Here is a 22499-nt window from a genome sequence, read left to right as displayed (position 1 = left end):
GCTGATCCTCTATTTTACCTAACTATTTTCCTAACATAATCATAATTTAATATTATATATATATATATGGGAATTCATTAACTTAAAAAAAAAAGTCGCGATAGAGAAACATATATAAACGAGTATATTAACAATATAAAAAAAAGGGTACTCAAAACTATGTACATACATCCAAGATCAGTGGTTGCAACTATTTATAATATTATGTATCTCACTATTTTACTATTCATAATAATGTTTAGAAAACTGTTATTCAGGTACTATATAAATGTACTGTTGCATGCATTGTTGAAAAGTATTAATTATTTGTTGTCGTTGGATTTGAATACAATGGCCAAAAAATAAACATCTATACAATTTAATTCTATGGAAAAGAATTTTACGGACGTCCGTAGACGTCTGTAATTGGTAATAGTATGACATTTGGTGTGGTTTTTGTTTTTAAAACCCAGAGTCAAATTTTTGTTAAAACTCCAAACTTTAGACTACATGGTTGAATAAGAAAAAAGAATCAAAACTTTAAAAATAGAAATTGCTCAAATAACTGAAGAAGCAATGAAGATTCAAGCTCAACTGCAATAAGTTACTAAAGAAGCAAAAGAAATGAAACAACAAGTAATGATAGACGAAAGAATGGAAAGAATGGAAAAATTAGAATTATTTCTAGAACCAACTGAAGAAGTCAAGCAAATACTCAGATCAGTCCCCTTTCACTCGATCAGTCTAAAGAATTAAACATTGCTCATCTTTTGGTGGATTGAAGTAGTATTTGTTTTTTTAGTGTGTAAAAAAGCCGAATGTTTATTTTTTAGTGAGTAAAATAGGCAAAGTTCATTTTTTTAATGTGTAAAATAGGTTTGTAATTGTAGCAGTACTGTAAATAGTGGAGAATCTTTGTACTCCACAAGTAAGTATCTTGTCATAGCCCTGTTGTAAAACCTTAGGCTTAAGTGGTTTTAGCCCATGGTTTTGTAAGTGGCTTTGAGTCTCTTGGAATCTATATAAGGCTCCTTGGTGTTTGTATAGAAATCTATCCTGGGATACCAATTGGATGACCAACCCTTATGATATTGGGTTGTCATCACTTTTTCTAATATGATTTGCTTGACTTCTTCAATTGGTTATGGAAATAATTCTAATTTTTTCATTCGTTGCTTTCAGAGCCAAGGTATGGATGGGTATGTAAATTTAGAACTAAATTCTATCCCCCCTTGTTATGATGAAGGCTATTATGATGAAGCAAGGCATTATATCAAGATAACTTTTCTTTGCCATCATAAGCTTGATCATGAAAGAAAAACTCCTATCAGATTAGAAGACATGATCGTTCCAGGACATATAAAAAAACAACTTAGGCTATGGCGAGCATGTGCAATCTCCACAGATTGGAAAAGAACATACCCTACTATTGATGATAATCAAAGATGTCAAATTTTGCTAGAAACAAAGGTAATGAAGGCCTATGTAGATCAATAAATGTTCCCCATGTACTGACCATTTCAAAACTTGATTTCACAAATATCAGCCACCAAACATCACTAAGGCAATTAGCCAAAATAAGAAATCTTTCCTGTAGGATTTGCAATAGCGAGAAATGTGTTTAGAGAAAGTTTAATTTCTGCAAAGTAGTAATTAACCAAAGTAATATTTAATATTTAGTATTAAAAGTTTATTTACAACTGCAAAAATATTTATTGCTTATGATTAAAGTAAACAAAGTAATCCACAAAATTAAAAGAAGAAACTTATATATTAGAAGAAACTTATATAATGGAAGAAATCAATAATGTAGAAGATTAAGAATATCAAGAAATGGTTATATAATTAGAAGAAATTGATATAGAAATAATAATGATGAATGCAGAATTAAGAGGAAGTAATAATAATCAAGATAATCAAATAGCAGAAAGTTAAAATATTAGAACAATAGTAACGCCAACAACAATTGAAAGAACCTATAGAACAACACAACCTTTACAATTTCCATCCCAACACAATTTTACTTCGAATAATTATTATGAACAAAATTACAAAACAAATAAAGAAAAACCATATTCCTTAGAGGTTATAAAATAATGCCAAAACAAATCAATGAAGTTAAAATGTTAGTCTTAAGTACATTTTATAATAAAAAATGGTCTGAATTAATAGATAGATGGGAATAATATGCCATAAATGCATTAAAAAGAATATATCATACATTAGACTCAATTGGAGTAACAAATTTTATTGAAAATCTTTTAGGAACCACCGCAAGAGATTTATTAAATAGTTGAAAAATTAACTAAGGCCATCTCCAACCCAAAACTCTATATTTAGCGCTTCAGGACTCAAAAACACATCTTCTACAGTGAAAGTTTCTCCAACCATCATTTCTATTTTTAACTCTAAAATAGAATATTCTATGAATATTCTTTTTTATTTCACAATTTATATATTCATAATATCCACAAATTTAATCATCTTTAAATCTTTTCCACTTTTAACCAAAGAATTATTTAAAATATGATTTTAATTTTTATAATTATTATAAATATTTATTAAATATAATATAAAATTCAATTGGTTAAAAAATGCAAATACAAAAACAAATATTACATTAATTACTTAATAAAAATATAACATACGAACAAGCACCATTGGTAAAAACAACACATTATTGGAAACTAGAGTAACACATAAGTTTTTAATTATCTTCGTTATTTGCATAGCGCAACCATAAATGTTCAATCAATGCATTGCGAAGTGCAATATGAGAGTCTTTGTCCTTAATTTGCCTGTAACGACCAAGAAATTATTCAAATCGAGCATCTTCATCTTGTACCAATTCAACTACTGGGTCGTCACTTCTCTTACTTCTCTTATTAATTAAAAATATAAACTTAAATTATAAGTTATTAATTTAATTAAAATATCAAGTTATAAATATAAATTTTTAAAAAATTAAAAAAAATTAAAAAAAAATAAAAACAGAAAATCAAAACTGAGCAAAACAGAAATAAAAAATAAAACTTAAAATTTTAAAAAATAAACAAAAAATGAAAAAAAAGAATTAAAAAAACAGAAAATCAAAACTAACGCTGCTACAGTATCGCGCAATATCCAGCGCGCCACTGTAGCAGAAATTTGATTTGGCGCAGAGAATTGCGTCCAGTTGGAGCATCTCTGCGCCAAATTAAATGGTGCGTTGGAGATTCCTTAAGCAGAAGAATATCAATGCATGGTAGAAATGACAGATAATCATCATAATGTAACATAACAGATTAGACAAATCATATTAGGAATAAATCTACCCAGAGGAGATGCATTATTACAAGATAAGACTGCTAGAGATTTAGAAAGACTTCAGATAAATAATTTTTGTGAAATAGTACAATTTAGCTAAGCATATATCACCCTAATAGCTAAAAGTGGAAGAGCATTTACAAATAATTAATTAATTTAAAAGATGGTTTAATAAACTCCCTAAACCTTTTGGAGATATCATTCTAAAACATTAGATAGACAGAGAACATGAAAATTTAACTAGAATAGGGCTAGTAATAATGTTCACATTTAATTATTTAAAAGATAAATGTTTAGAAGTTGAAGTAAATAGACAAATTTCAAATTATAGTTATTGTAGTAAAATTTATGTACTAGCACTTAATAAAGAATGGAAAACACATAAATGACTTAAAAGAAGCCAATATTCTAAAAAAGGAAGACCCAAATCAAATCATGTTAAAAAATTTAAAACACATAAACCACTAGGAGAATGTAAATGTTATTTTTGTGGTATAAAAGGACATTATACTAAAGAATGTGAAAATCCAATAGTTAAAAATGAAAGATTAAACATATTTCAAAATCTAGAAATCCATGATGAAATAGATATAGTAAGTATTGACAGTAATGATAGTGAAAATGATAGTGATGTGTGTAGTATATTTGATGGAAATGAATAACCACACCTTTTCTCTGAAGACTTAATACATTTTCATGATATAACATAACTAAAACAATAAAAATGACTAAGCGAACATATAATCTATTTATAAATCCAAAATATTTATTTGAACAATATAATTAAGTAGAAGATTTTGAAAAATGTATACATGAATTTGAACCATATAAAATAAAATTTAAATCAAAATGTGATAAATGTTACATATTTCATATAACAAGACATAGAGCAACTTGTAAAAAATGTGAATTATTTTTATGCCGAAAATGTGTCTTAGAAGTTTATAATTTTAATTTTAAATAAAAAAATAGAAAAATCCAATAATACAACAAATAAAGATATGAAAATAATAGAAACAATTATTAAAAAAAATAAAAACTTTAGAAGAAGAAATTAGTAAGCTACAAAAAGAGTTAAAAAATATAAAAGACTTAAAAGAAAAAGGGAAAAACATAATAATACAAGAAGAAGAAGATAATGCCTAGCAAAAGAAGTAGAAAAACAAATAAAGAGAATCCTATTGAATTAGAAACAATGATTAAAGACTTCAAAGAATTTATAGATAATATATCAACTTTGAAAGTTGGATATAGCTGTAGCGGTAAAATAGTTAGTGGAGAATCTTTGTACTCCACAAGTAAGTGTCTTGTCATAACTCTGCTATATAACTTTGGGCTTGAGTGGTTTTAGCACATGGTTTTGTAAATGCTTTTGAGTCTCTTGGAGGCTATATAAGGCTCTTTGGTATTTGTATAGAAATCCAATTTGGGATACCAATTAGATGACCAACCCGTGTGATCAATAAATAAATCCCCTTTTCTCGTAAAGCTTCATACCCTAACCTTTACTTCACTTTGTTTTCTTGACCCTTCATCAACTCTGGAGAGTTCAAATTAAGTTGAAAGGCATCCCTAGATCCAGGTGGTATCAGAGCTGCGATTTTTTTTTTCAATAACAAGGTAATATTCATATGCAGGTGTAAATCCTTAATAGGGTCCCCAACATATAGACAACAAGTGTTAACTTGGTTATATGACTTTTTATTGATGCATAAACTCTATTAAAAAATAAAAGAAAAAAAAAATCTAAAAAACTAAAACTAGAAATGATCTTTAATATGGAAAAGAGTTGATCTGACTGATATAAAAAGGTAAGATGAACCGGAGAGCACCAAAAGTACCCACAAGAGGCCACATGGATCTGTTTAGGGGACAAGAGTGTGGAGGTAAGTCTTAACTCTGAAAGTTAGAGGGATTTTCTCTCACATATTAAGGATATTCATGATTCTTAGTCTCTAAGACGGATTGGACTGTTTTTATATCAAGATAAGTGAAACTTAATTAAGAACTAAAATACTTTCAATAAGCATGGATCAATTAAAATTATTAGTTAAGTTAAATCTTTTGTTATGTTACATGTTATGGATATTGTTTGAACATAAGAATTCTTTCTTACGTTTACTTGTTGAAATTTTATTTCAGTGCAAGTAGTATATAAATTTTATTTCAGCAAAGTAGTATTTAGCAAAAGTAGTATTTAAAGTTTAATTTATGCAAAGTAGTATTTAGCCAAACTAGTATTTAATATTAAGTATCAAAATTTTATTTACAACTGTAAAAATATTTACTACTTATGATTAAAGTAAACAAAGTAATCAAAGAAGTATTTAATCAAGTAGTATTAGTATTTACTCGAGTAATATTTAATCAAGTAATATTTAATTTATTTGAAATATTTGAATTAAATACTAAAATATATGAAATATATCTTGACACAAAAAAAGGTAAACCTTTCTTAGAAAATTAAGCATTATAAAGAATAGAATGAAATATTATTCTTCAGAAGTATTAGAAGAAAGTGAATGGAACGTAAAACCCATAGAAACGATAAGCACAAAAAGATCAAGTAATTCATAATTTTATGAAAATATTGATGGCAGTACTAGTGTAAGGGTGCTGGATTATAAAAATAAAAGAATAATGATAGAAGAACTTTAAGAATAAGATGGACCTAATAAACACAATAAATCCAGAATTAATTTAAATACAATTAAAACCATTAAAAAATATTTAGTAGTATAAATTCAAATATAATAGATCTTGCATACATCTCTCGCTATAAGCTTTCGACCATAATCTTTACCTCACTTTGTTCTCTAGACCATTCATCAACTATGAAGAGTTCAAAGTAAGTTGAAAGGCATCCTTAGATCTAAGTGGTATCAGAGCTACGGTTTCTTTTCTTAAGAACAAGGTAATATTCATTTGTAAAGGTAAACCCTTAACAAAGTCCCGAACATTTCGATAGTAAAGAGAATATAAGTAGCAATGATGACAGTTAAATTTAGGTTCTTGACTATGAGGAAGTGGTGGTAAGTCGAAAAAATTGTAGGGTAATGATATTTCTTTTTAGTGATTATCAAGGTTTTCAAACTCGGACCGGACTGGCCTGTCGGACCGGGTTGACCCAGACCCTGCTTTAAAACCGGTTCTGTCCAATATATAAAACCAGATTTTAATAAAACTAGGATTGAACCGGCAACCCGGCTGATCAGACCGGTGACCCGGCCTGGTCATCAACTCAGGCTTGCACCTAATTTTTTTTTAAATTTTATTATATTTTATAATATACTAATGTTTGGCGGTTATAATGTAAAATTGTAAAATAAGAAAGGGAGAGACCAAGGGAATATTTTTATATTTCTTTTTTATGCATTTATTAGTTGTTTATTTCCTCGTTAAATCTTTTTATGTTTTTCAATTAATTTTGCACTAGTTTATTTTTATATTATTTGGTGTATTTCACATTTTTAATATGGTGTACTTTAATATTTATTTATGTAAAATACTTGCTTAAAATTTGAAAAGTCATGTTTTTATTTTTTTTATTTATTATTCTTCAATATTTGATTTTTTAATTATATATGTTAGTGCAACCGCATTAATTATTGGCATTATTTGACACCAAGGCAGATAACATGGCAACTATAGTGACAAGGCATAATTGATGACATGGAGAGTATGGTGACATGACAAAAAGACTTGGGGTGCAAGGCAAATCATCTTAAATATGGTGAAGCTATTTTTAGTAAGTCTACAACATGGGGCCAAATATCTTGAAGATCTTGGTGGTATTATTCTTGGTAACTTATTCAACATGAAGAGAAGATTATATCAAGACCATACTTAGAGAGATATGATTTAAGACTAAATATGGTGGAGCTTATTTAAAGAAATATCTATTCATGGTATGAATGAAGGAGATATGATTTTAAGAATCCTTGATGATTGAATTGATTGATTGAAGATCTATTATTGGGAAGATTTGAGAACGAAACTTGGGTGAATTGAAGATCAAGTTTGGTGAATCTTTGAAGGCCAAACTTGGAAGATTGAAGACTAAGTTTGGCAAGTTTCATTAAAACGCACAAGGACGTGTGCCTCTTGCGAGGGGACTGTGTGATGAGGAATTGAGGAGGTAGGCTAGTTGCCGGCTGTCGGGATCGGGAGATTTGGCTGTATCGACTCGGACTAAACATGACCGGGAGGTTGATGGGTCTTGAGGTCGTCCGTAACGTAACCAGAACTCAGGGCCATGTTGCAACTTATGTTACAACAACAGTTGCAACATCTAATTTCGGAAGGTTTTTTAAATTAGTAGCCGCGGAGATTCCAAAAGAGATATGTGCTATATTTGGGATGTTAAGGCGTCTATATAAACTACCTTGCTCTGAGATTGAGTGTGGGATCAAAGCTAGAGAGTGTGGGTGCACAAGACAATTTAGAGAGGGTAGTGATCTTTATTGAGAGAGTGAGTGACAAGTGTTTGTATTCATCTATTTTTACTTGTTTTAGTGGATTGTTTATCTCCGGGCTTGGCCCCCCAGACGTAGGTGAGTGGACGCCGAACTGGGTTACCAATCTTATGTGTCTCATTCTTTTTTTGTTTGTGTGATCTTTCTTTGATGGTTTGTGTATGAGATCTATAAGTGCTTAAGTGTTTTCAAAACCCACAAACCACACCGGTGGAACTAACAATATATAAGTAAAATTTATATTATTTTTAATAAAAATTATTGACCCCGGTTAACCCGATTCAACCCGGTTGAACCCCTTGACCCCTGACCCTTATCCCCTAACCTTTTCCAGGTTGATTTTTTGTCCGGGTTGAAAACCTTGGTGATTGTACATTAATTTCAAATTTATATAATCAATGTTTTTAGAAGTAATTATTCCGATAATTCTAAAAAAATTGATCATATAACCTACAGGTCTTTGTTTATCCATTATCAAGTCTTTGTTTTTGTAAAAAATTACTTTTAAATTTAAATCACTTGGGCAAATATATTTTGGGCCCGTTGATGTGTTTGGGTTGGACCTCTCATCATTGGGCCGGTTTTGGTTTTGGGGCCATGTGGAACTTGGGAGAAATGTTGAGAAATTTAGATTATTTTTGGATTGTGAGTAAATTGTAGAATATGTCATAAAAATAATATAAGTAAATTTATTGATTTTTTTTTATTTTTCCATTTAATATAAATTATCTTTATGGAAGAAAATTAAAATAATAACAAAAAAAGATTGTTCTTTAATATAACCAAAATAACGGTTAAAAAGATATTTATACACTTTTTATATTTCTTTAATTTATTATTTTTATTTATGCTTTACTTGAATTATTTTTACATTTCAAGATTTAACCATTTATAAAGTAAATCTAGTTATTGAAAATATGTTACCTGAGTAATTATTTATGGCATATACCCCTGATTGAAATGTTTGGAGGAAAATTTAATATTTAGGACAAATCCGATGATTACATTTGTGTAGATAGGAATCAAAATAATTATATTTATGAAATTCACTTGCTAAAGTTATTTACAACAAGATTTATGTGGAAAACTTAAATTAACAAAAAGAGTTGTAACAACACCAACAAAGTCTTGAATACATAACCAAACTCAAAACATCTTTGAAGCTCTAAATACATTTTATAAGAGAATAAAGAACCCATGATTGTTTATTAATATTTAATTTCAAGATAATTGCTTAAATTGATTTTATGGATGATTTTTCTTTTTCTTTTTCTTTTTTCTCTCCCTTGTATTTATATATTTTTAAATATTTCTATTGCCTATTATATTAAACCCATTTCATATAAGTCTAGCCCAATCACTCACTATTTTTGGACGTACGAATTCTAACATAGAGTGGGTGGTATTGTTTTTCCATAAAAATGAACATAATATTAATGAAGATATATACATGAGCTTTTAGGTACATAACTATCATTTTTTTTTAACACAAATTTTAATACTTATTATATATATATAATTGTAAAATTACAATTACTTTTAAAAACTCCATATATTTAATATAAACAAACAGTAAGTGTAATTAAAAAAAAAAACAATAGACAGAGATAATTTTAATAAATAAAATAAAAAACTTAAAAAGGATGACATAAAGCATTGAACTGCTAGTCTTCACTCCAGCACAAAGATAGAAACATATGACAAGATAGAACTAGAATCAATTTCAACTACTCCATCCAAATACCAAAGATTAGTTAGCAATATTTCATAAGGACAACCACTAAGGATACAAAAATATAACAAGATAGGACTAGAATCAATTTCAACCACTCCATCCAAATTCCCAAGATTAGTTAGAGGTGTTTCATAAGCTCAACTACTAATCATCATATAAAATAAAATTTTAATACTATATATATATATATTATGACTACATGGTACGTGTCAATTGTTGAACAATAGCTCATCTTCCTTTGTCTTCTACTTTCCACGTTGGAAAGTTCCACTTTTGTGTTTTTCTTTCAAGTCTTATGGCTTTTCTTGGACCAACTTCTTCATCTTCATCTCCATCTTCATCTTCAGCTTAATCACAAGAAGGAAAGATGTTGAAAAAGGTTTTCTCTATGTCTAAGAAGAAGACAACCTCCTCTGCCAAGGCTATCTCCTCTTCGGACAAACTTCAGGAGGTATGAAAAAGATAATTCTCTTCTTTCTTTTTCTTTTCTTCATTTGTTTTCTTTGTTTTTGTTTTGTCTCTGTTCTTTATTTGGTTTGTTTAAAGCTGAAATTTTGAAGAGAACTAGATTTTTTTTTTAATTTTTTTTGCTTGATGAATCTATGTCCTTATATGTTCTTATCCAACATGAGTATATAAAGTTCCTCAACTTTCCTCTTCTCCTTAGTTTGTATTATTTATGTTTCATTTCTTTCTTTCTTTCCTTCTTTCCTTTGATTGCAGTTAATTTCCTTATTGTTATGCCCCTTGGAAGCTGAAATTTTGAAATTTATGTTCTTTTAGATGTGGTACTCCCTGAAATATATAGTTCCTCAACTTTCCTCTTCTTTTCATTCCATTTTCTTATTCTTTTTTAATCTCATTTCTTTCTTTCTTTTTATATATGTTGTTGTACAAGATTTGGTTTATTAGATATAAGGAATATAAGCAAGAAACAATAACATATGATTTATGTGTCTTCTTTTGTTCTGTGTTATCAAGTACCAAATGTTTGGTTTACTTGGCTTGATGTTCATATTGCTTAATCTAAATTAAAAGCGAAGATGTCATTTGAGTTCTTTAGTGAAATATATTCCAAACAATTGTCATTAGATAGTTCCTCATCTAAGTTATAATCTTGACCAAGAGTTGTGTAGTATATGATTATTAAGAATCGGTATTCATTAGTGATTCCAATCATCTGTTTGTTCTAGTTTTTATTTTGCATATATTTTTGCTTAATATAAATTAAGTTGTGAGCATGTTATTTCAGTTATTTGGTACAAGATATTCCAAATGAATTGAGTTGTCAAACAAGTGTCATAGTATGTGACTAAAAAAAATCGCTATTTATCAGTGGCTCTCTTTGTCTTTAGATTGCTCAATGTTCTATTGTGCTGATTACCGATCATTGCTGACACAATTTTGAGATAAAACGAATGATTTTTTTCTTCAAATTTATGCTTTCTTGCATAGTCTATAAAAGTAGTGAGGATGCTCTCTGAGTTTTTTGGTTAAAGAATTTCAAATGAACGTTTATCCCATAGTTCCTGATCTAATTTACGTTGGATGTAGACCGAAAGTAGTATATAGTATACCATGTGATTGTTAAGAATTGGCATTTGTAAGTGTCTCCCTTTCATAATAGAATGCAAGAAATCAGTAACTTGAGTTAGCTCATCATTTTCATAATCGATTTTTTCCCACAGTTGAACAAATCAATGTTCTGCATAGGAATATTTTGCACCAATTTGTCGTCGTGAATTTTGAGAATTGAAAGGTTATCAGCCTTAAACAACTGGGTGTGATATATTTAACAAGGGTAATTGCAGAAAAAGGAATCGATAATCTTTCTGTTCTTTTCGAAATTCTTATCGTTCTTTTATGGTTTTAGACACTTGAAACTTTGGAGAAGAAAGAGCAGCTTCTGCAAAAAAAGATTTCTAATGAAATTCAAAAAGCAAAGAATTACACAAGTCAGAAAAACAAAAACGGTATGCCGAAAGTGTTTAGTGCTTGTCCTGCTTTTTGTTAAATATGGTCAACGTAATGCATATACATGAAGAAGACATCAATAAAATGTCAGGATTTGATTTGTTTTATGTATTTCTCTGCAATTTATTTTCTGTTCATCCAGCTGCAATTCAGTGCTTAAAGAAAAAGAAATTATATGAGGCGGAAATTGAGCGGATTGCAAATTTACAATTGCGAGTTCATGATCAGGTAAACTCAGAACTTTTCCAAGTCAAAAAGCTATTCGTGGTCGATAATTTTATCTTTAAAGATGCACATTTGTTGCAGATGCTAACACTTCACGGTGCGACAGCAACTACAGAAACTATTGATGCATTGAGAAAAGGTTCCAATGCTGTTAAATCCATTCAACAGTCATTGTAAGCTTCAATCGATAAGTTCTAGTTTTCTTAATTTAAATTTAACTGACAAATAAAAATGTTCGACTTCATTGCAAGCATAGTTTTTGTACCAAATATTAAACTATTCAGAGTTTCAACCTTTCCAATGCTCCGCATCAATGCCATCAAATTTTGTACTTTTATAATTAATCAAACCGATATTTTTGAATATAACAATGCAGGAATGCCGATGATGTTAGCAAGACGATCGAAGAAGCAAGTGAACAATCAGAAAACATGAAACAACTGCAAGATGCTCTCGCGACTTCCATCGGTGTTACAGATGACTTCGATGAGGTTTGATTCACAGTCTTCTATCTCAATCCTTCACTCCTAAAATTCTTGTCAACTTTTTACTGAATTATTTTTTTCCAAACAGGACGAACTCGAGGCTGAACTTGAAGAACTCGAAGAAGCTGAATTAGAAGAACAAATTCTTGAGCAAAATTCTACAGTCACCACTCAACCTCCGTCGATAACAACTACAAATTTACCGAAAAAAGAGACACCGAAACCTGTTAACAATGCCGACAATCTAGCTGACCTTCAACCAGAAATGGCTCTTTAGATATGAATTACCGAATGTTCGCCTTTTCATTCCGTCGCTTGTCTATAGCTACTGATTGATATATTAGCATTAGCAAACTCATGATTTAGAACTCAGAATAGCAATGTATTGTATATAGAACAAAGAGAGAGATTATATATATATATATATATATGAATAGAATTTTCTTAATGGAATGAAAACAATGTTCTATGAAAATTAAAAAATTTCATGCATTTTATTGAATAAATAATTCATCAAATCAGATTGTTTGGCAGCTGTGGAAGTATGACATGTTTTCTCATGTCTTTTGAATGAATGTTCTGTTTTGAATAGTTGTTAGACATGCAGGCCCCATGAACATGACCTTTGCTATAAATCTGTTTTGAGTTTTTTTCACTTTCTTCATTTTTTGCATTCATACACCTGCATGTTTGTGTAATTTTACACATGACCCTCCTGACTTTGTAATTTCTCTGATACCTCTACATTCTTGGAATTTTTTTTCCAAATGACAAAGACAATTGGGTATATCCGTATATGCGTTGGTAACCAAAAGTTTAGTTATTCTGATTATTAGTAAAAGAAAAATGAATTAAGTTAATGTATGAGGGTTTAAATATGATTATAAAGCTTATTATTTATATAAATATAGCTTTTTTATATAATACAAAATTATAAATATTCATTTTAGTCAACAATCTCTTAATCTATTAATACCTGATTTTTTATTGGTTTAAATCTCAGTTTATGTAAAGTGATTTATGTCTATACATATTTAGGTGTGATTTATTTATATTTATTAAAAAAATATATTTTATCATATAAATTGAGAGGTGAAGTTGAAAAATTTACAAAATCTAGAAGTTTGACGAAACCATCAGAAATAATAATTAAAAAAAAAATGATTACAAAATATTATAAGGGGGTCAAAGCAAAAAACGAGGAAAACAAAAAAAACAAGAAAGCAAAATCAAACACTCAAAATCACAACCGCTTCACATTTCGAACAGATCACACGGTCATGATCTCATCACAGTCCACAACAAAAAATCCCTGACAAACACCCACACATCTTGTCTCGCGATCTGGTCATTTTCCAATCTGCACTAATCTCAAAGCAATCTTACGATCAATGATACAGTCGCATAGAAATTAGTATACATCGCATTCTAACTCAAACTATATATTTCCTCTTTCGGCCACCTCCTCCCAACCAAATAGGACCACGAGAGAGAGAGAGAGAGAGAGAGAGAGACGAAGCTTGCATCAATGGCGGGAGCTCTGGCGAACGGGAAAACCTAGATCCGATCTCTCTCTACCAAGAAAGCCATGGTCTCCGACTGCAGCGGTGGAGGTGGCAACGGACTGATGGAGAACCTGGCGAGCTCGCGATTCGTGGTGGCGTGTGTGTTTGCGGGGATGGTCGTTGGGGCCTCCGTCTTGGCGCTCCATCTCGGTGGCTATGCGAACGCAGTGGGGATGCCGGGGTTTGGGAAGAAGAAGAAGAGACGGCCTGTTCGTGTCTATATGGATGGTTGCTTCGATATGATGCACTATGGCCACTGTAACGCCCTTCGTCAAGCCCGTGCTCTTGGTGATGAGCTTGTTGTTGGGGTTGTTAGTGATGACGAGATCATTGCGAACAAGGGCCCTCCTGTTACTCCTCTTCGCGAGCGGTTCGCCCTGATCTCGGTTCACTGTTTTTCTTGCTGGATTTTGTTTTTCCGTATTAGATTTGAGATCATTTGGTGTGTTTTTCATTAAATTTTATGAATTTTTATTTCCGGCCCTTGATTTTGCCTTCGCGTTTTTTTTTTCTTCTCCTTTGATCAAATCTTCCTTTTGTATTTCTAAGAATCAGCGATGGCATTATCGTGATTTTTCTTTGTTATTTCTTTGTATAAATGTTATCTTGCATGAATTTCTTTTCTTGAATTTTGGATCGTAGGTTGTCTTAATATTAGTATTATTGTTATTTTTTCCAATCTACATCTATTTAAATTTGGGAATTTGATTCAATGCTTGTATTTCATTTTTGACGATCATTCATATTATTTTGATTTCTTATAGACGTGATTTATTGAAAAAATGACTTCTTGATAATGGTTCTGGCAGGATGATTATGGTTAAGGCTGTGAAATGGGTGGATGAGGTCATTTCAGATGCACCTTATGCCATCACGGAGGGGTTCATGAGGAAACTGTTTGATGAATATAACATAGACTACATAATCCATGGGGATGACCCATGCTTGCTCCCAGATGGTACAGATGCATATGCCCTTGCTAAGAAGGTTGGTCGATATAAGCAGATAAAGAGAACAGAAGGTGTGTCAAGTACTGACATAGTAGGTAAGTATTTTTTCTATTTCAGTTCGTTCATTGAGCCGATTAATGGATATCAATTGTTACTGATCTGAACGGCTAATACATGGGCATATTCCTTTTATGGTTCCAATTTATTGTTCTGTTCTGATTGTTGTCTTTGATCTTTTTTAATGTATATTTGAATGAGATATCTCTACAGTATTTTTTTAAAAAAATATTATTGCTTTATATTGATGTCATGAATTACACTATTTTCACACTTCCATTCATTGACAGTCCACTGATATTCTTAGATTTTCTTAATGGCTTAATAATTCGCTATGTATTTTTGTAATTAGTAGAAAACGTGTAAATGCCTCAGCTGAAGCCTATGTATTTATGTATATGATAATTCAAAACATCTAGGATGGTGATGTGATTTATGGTTTAATGTCTCATGAATGATTCCATTAGCATCCTGTTCAACCATTAAGGTGGAAATCAAATCCTGCCGCAGTTTTTGACTCAACTGTAAATATTATTAAAGCGACAAAGCAAATTCATGTGTTGTGTAGAAGGTGAATTGGATGGAAGTTTTTCTTCTATGGAGATGCTATGTCCACTTGTTTGCACTTTGAAATATCGAAGATGATAGCTGTTGCTTTTGTTTGCTTATATTTTTTGAAAAAGTATTTCTGAAGTTGACAGCTCCCTAGATATTTTGTGATTAAGAATTTATGAAATATTTGTGTTTTCATGAGAAAAGGTTGTGATGCTTCTTGGGGATTAACTATTGCATTTTGAACTTTATTTTTGCATTTTCAGGACGCATGCTTCTTTGCGTAAGGGAGAGGTCATCGGGTGACAGCCATAACCATTCTTCTTTACAGAGGCAGTTTAGCCATGGACATAGTCAAAAGGTTGATGTTGGTGGATCTGACAGTGGAACTAGGGTATCAAACTTCTTACCAACATCTCGTCGAATTGTTCAGTTCTCCAATGGAAAGGTGTGCTAAGTATTATATCTTTTCCTTGCGCATTTGTTATCTTTCCCAATATGGTGCTAGTTGACCTTTGTTTTTTTTTCTCTCCTTATTTTCATTTATTCGGGTCTGCTCCTCTTGTTTTGTGTGGTTATGCTCTTACATAAGCTCTTAATTATTGAATAATTTGTTTCAAATTAAAATCATGGAATCTGATAATTTATGTCCCAGGATTAGGATTTTCAATTGACCTAATTCAACTAAACCTGACATTGCTATAGTCTTGTTTGTAAGACTGGAAATATTGGGTCCATCTTTCTCTGTTGCTGATCTGACTCACTTGGCTAATTTAGTAAATGAGTTTGTCTATGCCCAACCTAGTTCATAGACGCTCCAAATGGTTATCTGATGGATTAAGGGAGATGGACCATGAAAGACCATTATTGAATCTCATAGCTACACAAATCTGCATGCTTCGCTCTGCAGATTTTAATGTAATCTTTAGTTAAAATACTTAAGATATTTTGGAAGATTTCATCATATTTATGTTGGCTCAATCACTATAGAATTGTTTTGGTGATAGTGTGACGTCGATATTGTTCTGCCACTATGAGGGTCCATTCATAGTTAACCTTTTTATATTGTTGCAAAGTTTTTATTCTATTACTTTTGCTTTATCTAGTAGGTGGAGAGAGAATGTATACCCCCTTTTTTATTTAAAGACATATAATAAAGTGGTGCTACACTTCATAAGGTTTTTTCTTTGTCAAATACCCCTTCTCTAATGCTGAAGAAGAAAAATTTGAAATATGGGAAGACTTGGATAGTAAAAATCAAAATGAACTTAAAAGAAATGTTATTGGAGTAAAATTTTTATGGATATTCTATCTTTCAACTTGATGTTGACACTCTGTATTCTCATGCAGGGCCCTGGTCCAGATGCTCGCATTGTTTACATAGATGGTGCATTTGATCTATTTCATGCAGGACATGTGGAGGTACAACATGTTGTGTCATTACTATTATTTTTAATGATGAATTGATTGAACATATATATTTACAAGAAACATGATTTGTAACTTCCCTTTCTATTTTGTTTCAAGCCTTTTCTACAGTTCCTTTGAGGTAAATTGAAAGTATTTTCAGATCCTATATCACTTGTTTGATCCTAATTCTTTTAGGTGTTTCTCCTCTTTTGACTTCTTGAAGTCTTCCAAGATGCTCTTTAGGTTAGTACTGCACAGTGTTGTCTCTGGGATGTCGCTTCAGCTGTCTGACTGCAAGAAGTACTATGAAGTGCATAGAGTATAACATATGCCTACCGTCCTTATTTCATTAGATTTTTCAATTTGCATGCTTATCAAATCAGTCTAAGTTGTCCATTTCTCCAGTTCTTTTAACCCCCTCCAACTGAATTGTTAAACCCAATGCCATTTTGAAAGAGTACTAGGAAACCTGGGTGATTTTGACTCCCGAAGTCGGTTAAATTTAGAATTCTTAAAAATTGAAAATTCATTTTGTGCAGTTGATGGAAACTTTTGTACCGCTGCTGTTTCGATCAATCAAGTGAAAGGTTTAATATCGTCGCTTATTAGAAGATTGTAGGAAGCATGACTTTCCTGGCACATCTAAGTTTCTCGGTTTTGTTACTTCTTGCTACTGCATGTTCACTAAGTAAAAGCTTCCAATATTTCTTCTGCCTATTTATAAAAATAAGGAATGCAGAGAGCATACCTGAATTTTGTTACCTGTTGACATAGAGAGAGCCTTGAGAGCAAGTCAAAGATTGGAGTTATTCTAGACATGTGGCCTCAATTTAATAACTTCTTGTTAGCACAATAAGGATTCAATGTTCTTTGCCTTGAATTTGAAAGGTTCTTGGAATGACTCTTTAGGAAGCACATTGGAATATTCATTATTGCTTGCCTTTTATGGTGGCAGTCATAGTGGATTTGTTTTCGAGATGGATTGGAATGTTTGCTTCCATGAGGTTGTGAATCTCAACCAGGACTTCGATAAAAGATACCTTTTTTTCCTCATAAAATTGCTTGGCTACTACTGTTCCCAAGTAAACTGCTTGTATGTTCCTTGCATAACCAAGGTTACACACAGTTTGAGTTATTACAGTATCCCAATTTGGACTTGTTTCTTGTATAATTTCCTATTTTGCTGTTAAAGGTATTTCATTTCTTTTATGGAATAAGCGGTATTTTTCATCATAATAGATACTTCGTGTTGCGAGGGCACTTGGGGATTTTTTGCTTGTTGGAATTCACACTGATCAGACAGTCAGGTATAATGCTGTATTTTTCTTTTTCTGCAACTGTATTGCTCTGCTCTTCTTTTTGTGAAATGACTTCTTTGGGGTTTCAATTCTCATCATATATGCTTCATAAAATTCTGTCATTAACCAAGTGACACCCTCATTTCAAGCTTTAGGTGATAGATACCTACCATGGAGTTCAAGATATTAACAGTTTGTCATGTGTTTGTTGACCTAGACAGTAGTGAAGTAGTGCATACAATTTAAATTTTTTTTTGGCATGAGATCAATGATTGGGATATATTTACAATGTTGGTGTCAATATCAGATCCATATCTAATGCGTTATTTACTCTGCTCTTTGGATTTTTTTTTTTCATCGTAGTGAGGATTCCCTATACTTCAAACATTGGCCCCATTTCCCTCTTATGTGGAGCGTGGTAATTCTAGTTAATTTCATGAAAATATGTATGAGTCAACGCTTGATATATATATATATATACATGTATGTATGTATGTAATACATATGTATGCATGCATGCTTGTCAGAACTTGTGCTAGAGGGCATTACAGATGTATATTACAGATTAGAAGATTTGGCACAAGGCTGTATCTACCATTTTGTAGGCTATCTCAGTGATGCATTCTCAGGTCCTTCAAGTAAATGCACCATAGTTGAGCAAAATGTCCAATCCATTGTCAGCATGTTTCTATTTTTAGCCTACTCTGGTATCCTTTCAATGTTTATCTTTCCAGTTTAAGGAAGTATTGTATGCAATGATGCTTTTTTTCTTCTTTCTTTCTTTATAACAATCCCGGCTTGCCCCCTTCCTTTTTGGGTGAAAACTAACACTTCACACAATTGTCTCTGCAGTGCCACTCGGGGTGCCCATCGCCCAATTATGAGTCTCCACGAGAGAAGTCTGAGTGTTTTAGCTTGCCGTTATGTAGATGAGGTGATTATTGGTGCCCCATGGGAGGTATCAAAAGATATGGTGAGTCATGTTCATTTTGTGTATGCTATAACCAATTTTAATTTTTACAGCATGTGAGGATGAATGTCACAAAGGCTGAGAAATATCAATATTTTGAACTGAAGTTTTTATATGTTGGGGATTATTTATAGGCGTGTTATTGTATATGGCTGTAAGATCATTGTCAAAATTACACTTGATAAAAACATAAAGGAAATATTCAATTGTCACAGTTTAAAATTTGTTTATTATTTCATTTTTTTATTTAATAATAAGGACAAGCTAAAGCAACACTGGGTAACAGATTGACTAAACTTTATGTTTAACTAGTTATTTAATTGGCTCAGCCCTATATTACTCATTGCATGATCTAGATCATAATCTCTTGACTGTGAGTAAAGACTGTGTCTTAGTACTTGAGAAGTTGTTTAGCAAACCATCGTCTTTGATCTTATTTTACTGCATAACCTCCATGACATTTAACTTCAATTTTTAACAGTAGGTGTAATTATATTATTCTGTTTGTATCTGTTTCGAGTCTTTTGATGCTGATTCATATTCACCTATCAAAAATGCAGATTACAACCTTCAACATATCCTTGGTTGTTCATGGAACGATTGCAGAAAACAAGGATTTTCTGAAGGTAAATTGAAGAGCTCTTATTCGAATGCGGTTGATCATATTTTAATTGATTTCTTTTGTGTTTGAACACCATTTTTCAGGAAGAATCAAACCCATATGCAGTTCCCATCACTATGGGTATCTACCAACAATTGGAAAGCCCTCTTGACATCACGACCAGCACAATAATCAAGAGGATTGTTTCAAATCACGAAGCTTATCAGGTTATTTCCCAATAAATATAATAACTCTCCTTTTTGTTTTCTATCTTCAAATGCTTGGCTTCAAAAGAATCTATATTGGAATCTTTTGCCACAAAGTGTTATTCTCCAAAAGAGATTTCTGTCTTAGTTTTGTAATTGTCTTTCGATACATGTGGTTCTTTATTCAAAGTTAGTGTACTATATTTTCACACAGAAACGAAATGAGAAGAAGGAAGCAAGTGAAAGGAAATACTACGAGGAAAAGAAGTTCGTATCTGATGACTAACCATTTCAGTTCATGAAAAATTCTTCTCTCCATTGTGTTGCAAATTCTCCAGTCTCACAGGAGATGAGGTTTCCTCCAAAACTTTTGTGACTTCATGGTGTGGAGTTTTGCGTCCATTAACAACGAGTTTTCTCAGATTGTTACAGGCTAGATAGTATGAAGAATTCAGGTAATTTAGCTGTCTTGGTTGATGGCATGGCCATGGAGTTACCATATTGAGTTATTTTTGTTTTATTTCCTTTTCCTGATTGTATGATCTATATTGAGATCTATTGATGTCCAGTTTGTACTTGTTAGCTTCTTCCAGAAATTTTTGCCATGTCAAATTCTTTTCCTCAATTAGGTGTGCATGATTTTTGGCTTTGAAGTGTTTGACAAACATGGGGGCAATGAATCATACATCTTTCATTACCATGTGCTTTGCTAAGTTTTTTTTTTTTTAACTTTGGTTGTTTTTGTTTTCTGGTAAATCTTGTGAATTGTTGGTGTATGATATGAAGCTTAGTTCTTGTGAATATTGTCCTGTTTTTATTGGCAATGTGTGATATTCACATATTTTTAAGTGGACTGGTTGTTGGTTTCACAATTATTTATTTACTTAATTTTGTTCTGGAAGCCAGGATTATTTTTAATATTTTTAATATTATTACTGTTAAATAACTTGTAAAATGCTTTTCTGATTTCAAAAATTAACATTGTTTTGCTAATGGTTTAGTTTTTTCTTTCTTCCCCTTATTATATCTTTATTGTTGCAAAATTGATTTCTTTCTCTATTAATTGAAGCCCTAAGAAGCTCTTTAATTTATTTATTTATTATTATTTTTTTAATGGTTTTCTTAGTTTATCTCCATCTATGTGGAGGAAAGCCTCTTTTAATCTTAATTTTGATATAAAAGTAATTTGGATATTTTACATGTTACATTTACATGTTAATAAAAATTTTATGGAGTTATATACAATTAATAAAAAATAGGGATTTGTTTATAAAATTAAAAAAAAAAAATCATGGATATAGACATAGAAAAACCTTTTTAAGGATACCTTCTTTTCGGTCCTGATGGTGTGAATGTGAAATGATGTAAATATAAATAATCTCCTTTCAGTGTCAATATACTCTAATAATATATTTTTTATTTTTTATTTTTTATCTTATTCCTTGACAAATAGGTCACAAATGCCTTCTATTTAAGGGAAGTTGAAAATATATACAAACACTGAGTAAATTCAACAAGTATTTGTACTTTCAATATATGTAGATTTTAGGTTTGATATCTAATCCTCCCATGTAAAAAAAAGACTTGATGCTAATAGGCCTTTGGTTAAAGGTGGTCAGTTATTTTTCATATAATTTTATTAAATCACATTTTTTTAATATAAAATTATTAAATTATTAAATTAATTTTTTTAGTATTGTGCTGATCAAGAATCCAATGATTTCAAATTTATCCCACTATAGTACTATTTATCACATTTTTTACTATTTATAAAAAAATGTAGTTTCTAAAAAATATTATTGATCACATTTGCACTTAAATTTCAATGTTTATCTAATGAATACAGTCGTCTAATGTCAAATGAACGGTGATGACCCAATGTTAGTAGATTTGATTATCTACCAACATAGGTAGAGAACCGGTCCCATATATATAATATTTTTATTTTTTTGTACAAATAGATAATAAGTGTAACATTCACCGATTAAGAGAAGTCGGAAACATGCAAAGTCGTGAAGTTAATATTTTCGCACATTTGTGCTCTTAATCTTATATAGATTTTAAATTTTGATTTGAGATCCTTCTCAAAATAAATACTTTACGTAAAAAATATTGGTGCCAATAAGCTACATTTCATTAGCACTTAATAAGTCAAAAGTGTTATTATGTTTTAATCTTTAATCTTAAAACTTCAAAATATATTTTCTAAAACTTTCTCCAAGTGAAACAGAGAAAGACTGATTTGAATAGACACTATTTGACCCTTTTTAAGAAACAAAGACCTCAAAATTCAAAAGGGATTCACGGAAAAGTTTCTCAAAAGTATGACAAAAGAATCCCTAGTTTGAATATAGTGATGCATTGCAACTCAACTTTTTCTTAACAAAAATAAAATAAAATGATTTTCTCATTTGAAGCTACAAACTCTTATCACTATTTATGTTCAAAATAATAATAAATAAATACAATAAAATAAACAATGCTTTTATACAATTTATCATTTTTTCTTTTTAATAATAAACAAATGTTTAACAAAACTTTCCCTCAAACTTTATTATTATTATTATTATTATTATTATTATTATTATAAAATAACTTTTTTAAAGTACATGGAAACAAAATTTAAGAAGAACACTTTCTATAAAAATAAAAGGAAGGAGAAAAATAATAAAAGAAAATAAGATGGAGAATTTAATGAACGAAATTATTAT

The 22499-nt window shown here is 30.8% G+C and overlaps 2 protein-coding genes across 2 annotated transcripts; both read left to right on the top strand.

Moving 5' to 3' along the window:
* The first annotated feature begins 9738 nt into the window (after positions 1-9738).
* On the top strand, positions 9739-12637 carry LOC120268841 (vacuolar protein sorting-associated protein 32 homolog 2-like). The gene is made up of 6 exons (XM_039276098.1): positions 9739-9946; positions 11369-11468; positions 11612-11697; positions 11776-11867; positions 12071-12185; positions 12268-12637. The coding sequence occupies exons 1-6, from the start codon at positions 9863-9865 to the stop codon at positions 12454-12456; spliced, it is 666 nt and encodes a 221-aa protein (XP_039132032.1). The 5' UTR covers positions 9739-9862; the 3' UTR covers positions 12457-12637.
* A 1018-nt stretch (positions 12638-13655) lies between these two features.
* LOC120268840 (ethanolamine-phosphate cytidylyltransferase) lies at positions 13656-20488 on the top strand. The gene is made up of 9 exons (XM_039276097.1): positions 13656-14114; positions 14554-14789; positions 15570-15751; positions 16654-16725; positions 17953-18020; positions 18864-18984; positions 19542-19607; positions 19687-19809; positions 20003-20488. Exons 1-9 carry the CDS (start codon positions 13768-13770, stop codon positions 20072-20074), a joined length of 1287 nt encoding a protein of 428 aa, XP_039132031.1. The 5' UTR covers positions 13656-13767; the 3' UTR covers positions 20075-20488.
* The last annotated feature ends 2011 nt before the right edge of the window (positions 20489-22499 follow it).

Source organism: Dioscorea cayenensis, chromosome 9, assembly GCF_009730915.1.
Source record: "Dioscorea cayenensis subsp. rotundata cultivar TDr96_F1 chromosome 9, TDr96_F1_v2_PseudoChromosome.rev07_lg8_w22 25.fasta, whole genome shotgun sequence".
Taxonomy (NCBI): Eukaryota; Viridiplantae; Streptophyta; class Magnoliopsida; order Dioscoreales; family Dioscoreaceae; genus Dioscorea; species Dioscorea cayenensis.
Note: the sequence above shows the minus strand (reverse complement) of the source record. Positions and strands in the feature narration are given on the sequence as shown.

Bases quoted from the DNA above. Each gene is read 5' to 3' on its own strand.
- LOC120268840 (XM_039276097.1), top strand. From the start codon at position 13,768: ATGGTCTCCGACTGCAGCGGTGGAGGTGGCAACGGACTGATGGAGAAC. The intron at 14,790-15,569 runs GTAAGTATTTTT...TTGCATTTTCAG, and splicing joins GTCAAGTACTGACATAGTAG to GACGCATGCTTCTTTGCGTA. The intron at 19,810-20,002 runs GTTATTTCCCAA...ATTTTCACACAG, and splicing joins CAAATCACGAAGCTTATCAG to AAACGAAATGAGAAGAAGGA.
- LOC120268841 (XM_039276098.1), top strand. From the start codon at position 9,863: ATGTTGAAAAAGGTTTTCTCTATGTCTAAGAAGAAGACAACCTCCTCT. The intron at 11,868-12,070 runs GTAAGCTTCAAT...ATAACAATGCAG, and splicing joins AAATCCATTCAACAGTCATT to GAATGCCGATGATGTTAGCA. The intron at 12,186-12,267 runs GTTTGATTCACA...TTTTCCAAACAG, and splicing joins TTACAGATGACTTCGATGAG to GACGAACTCGAGGCTGAACT.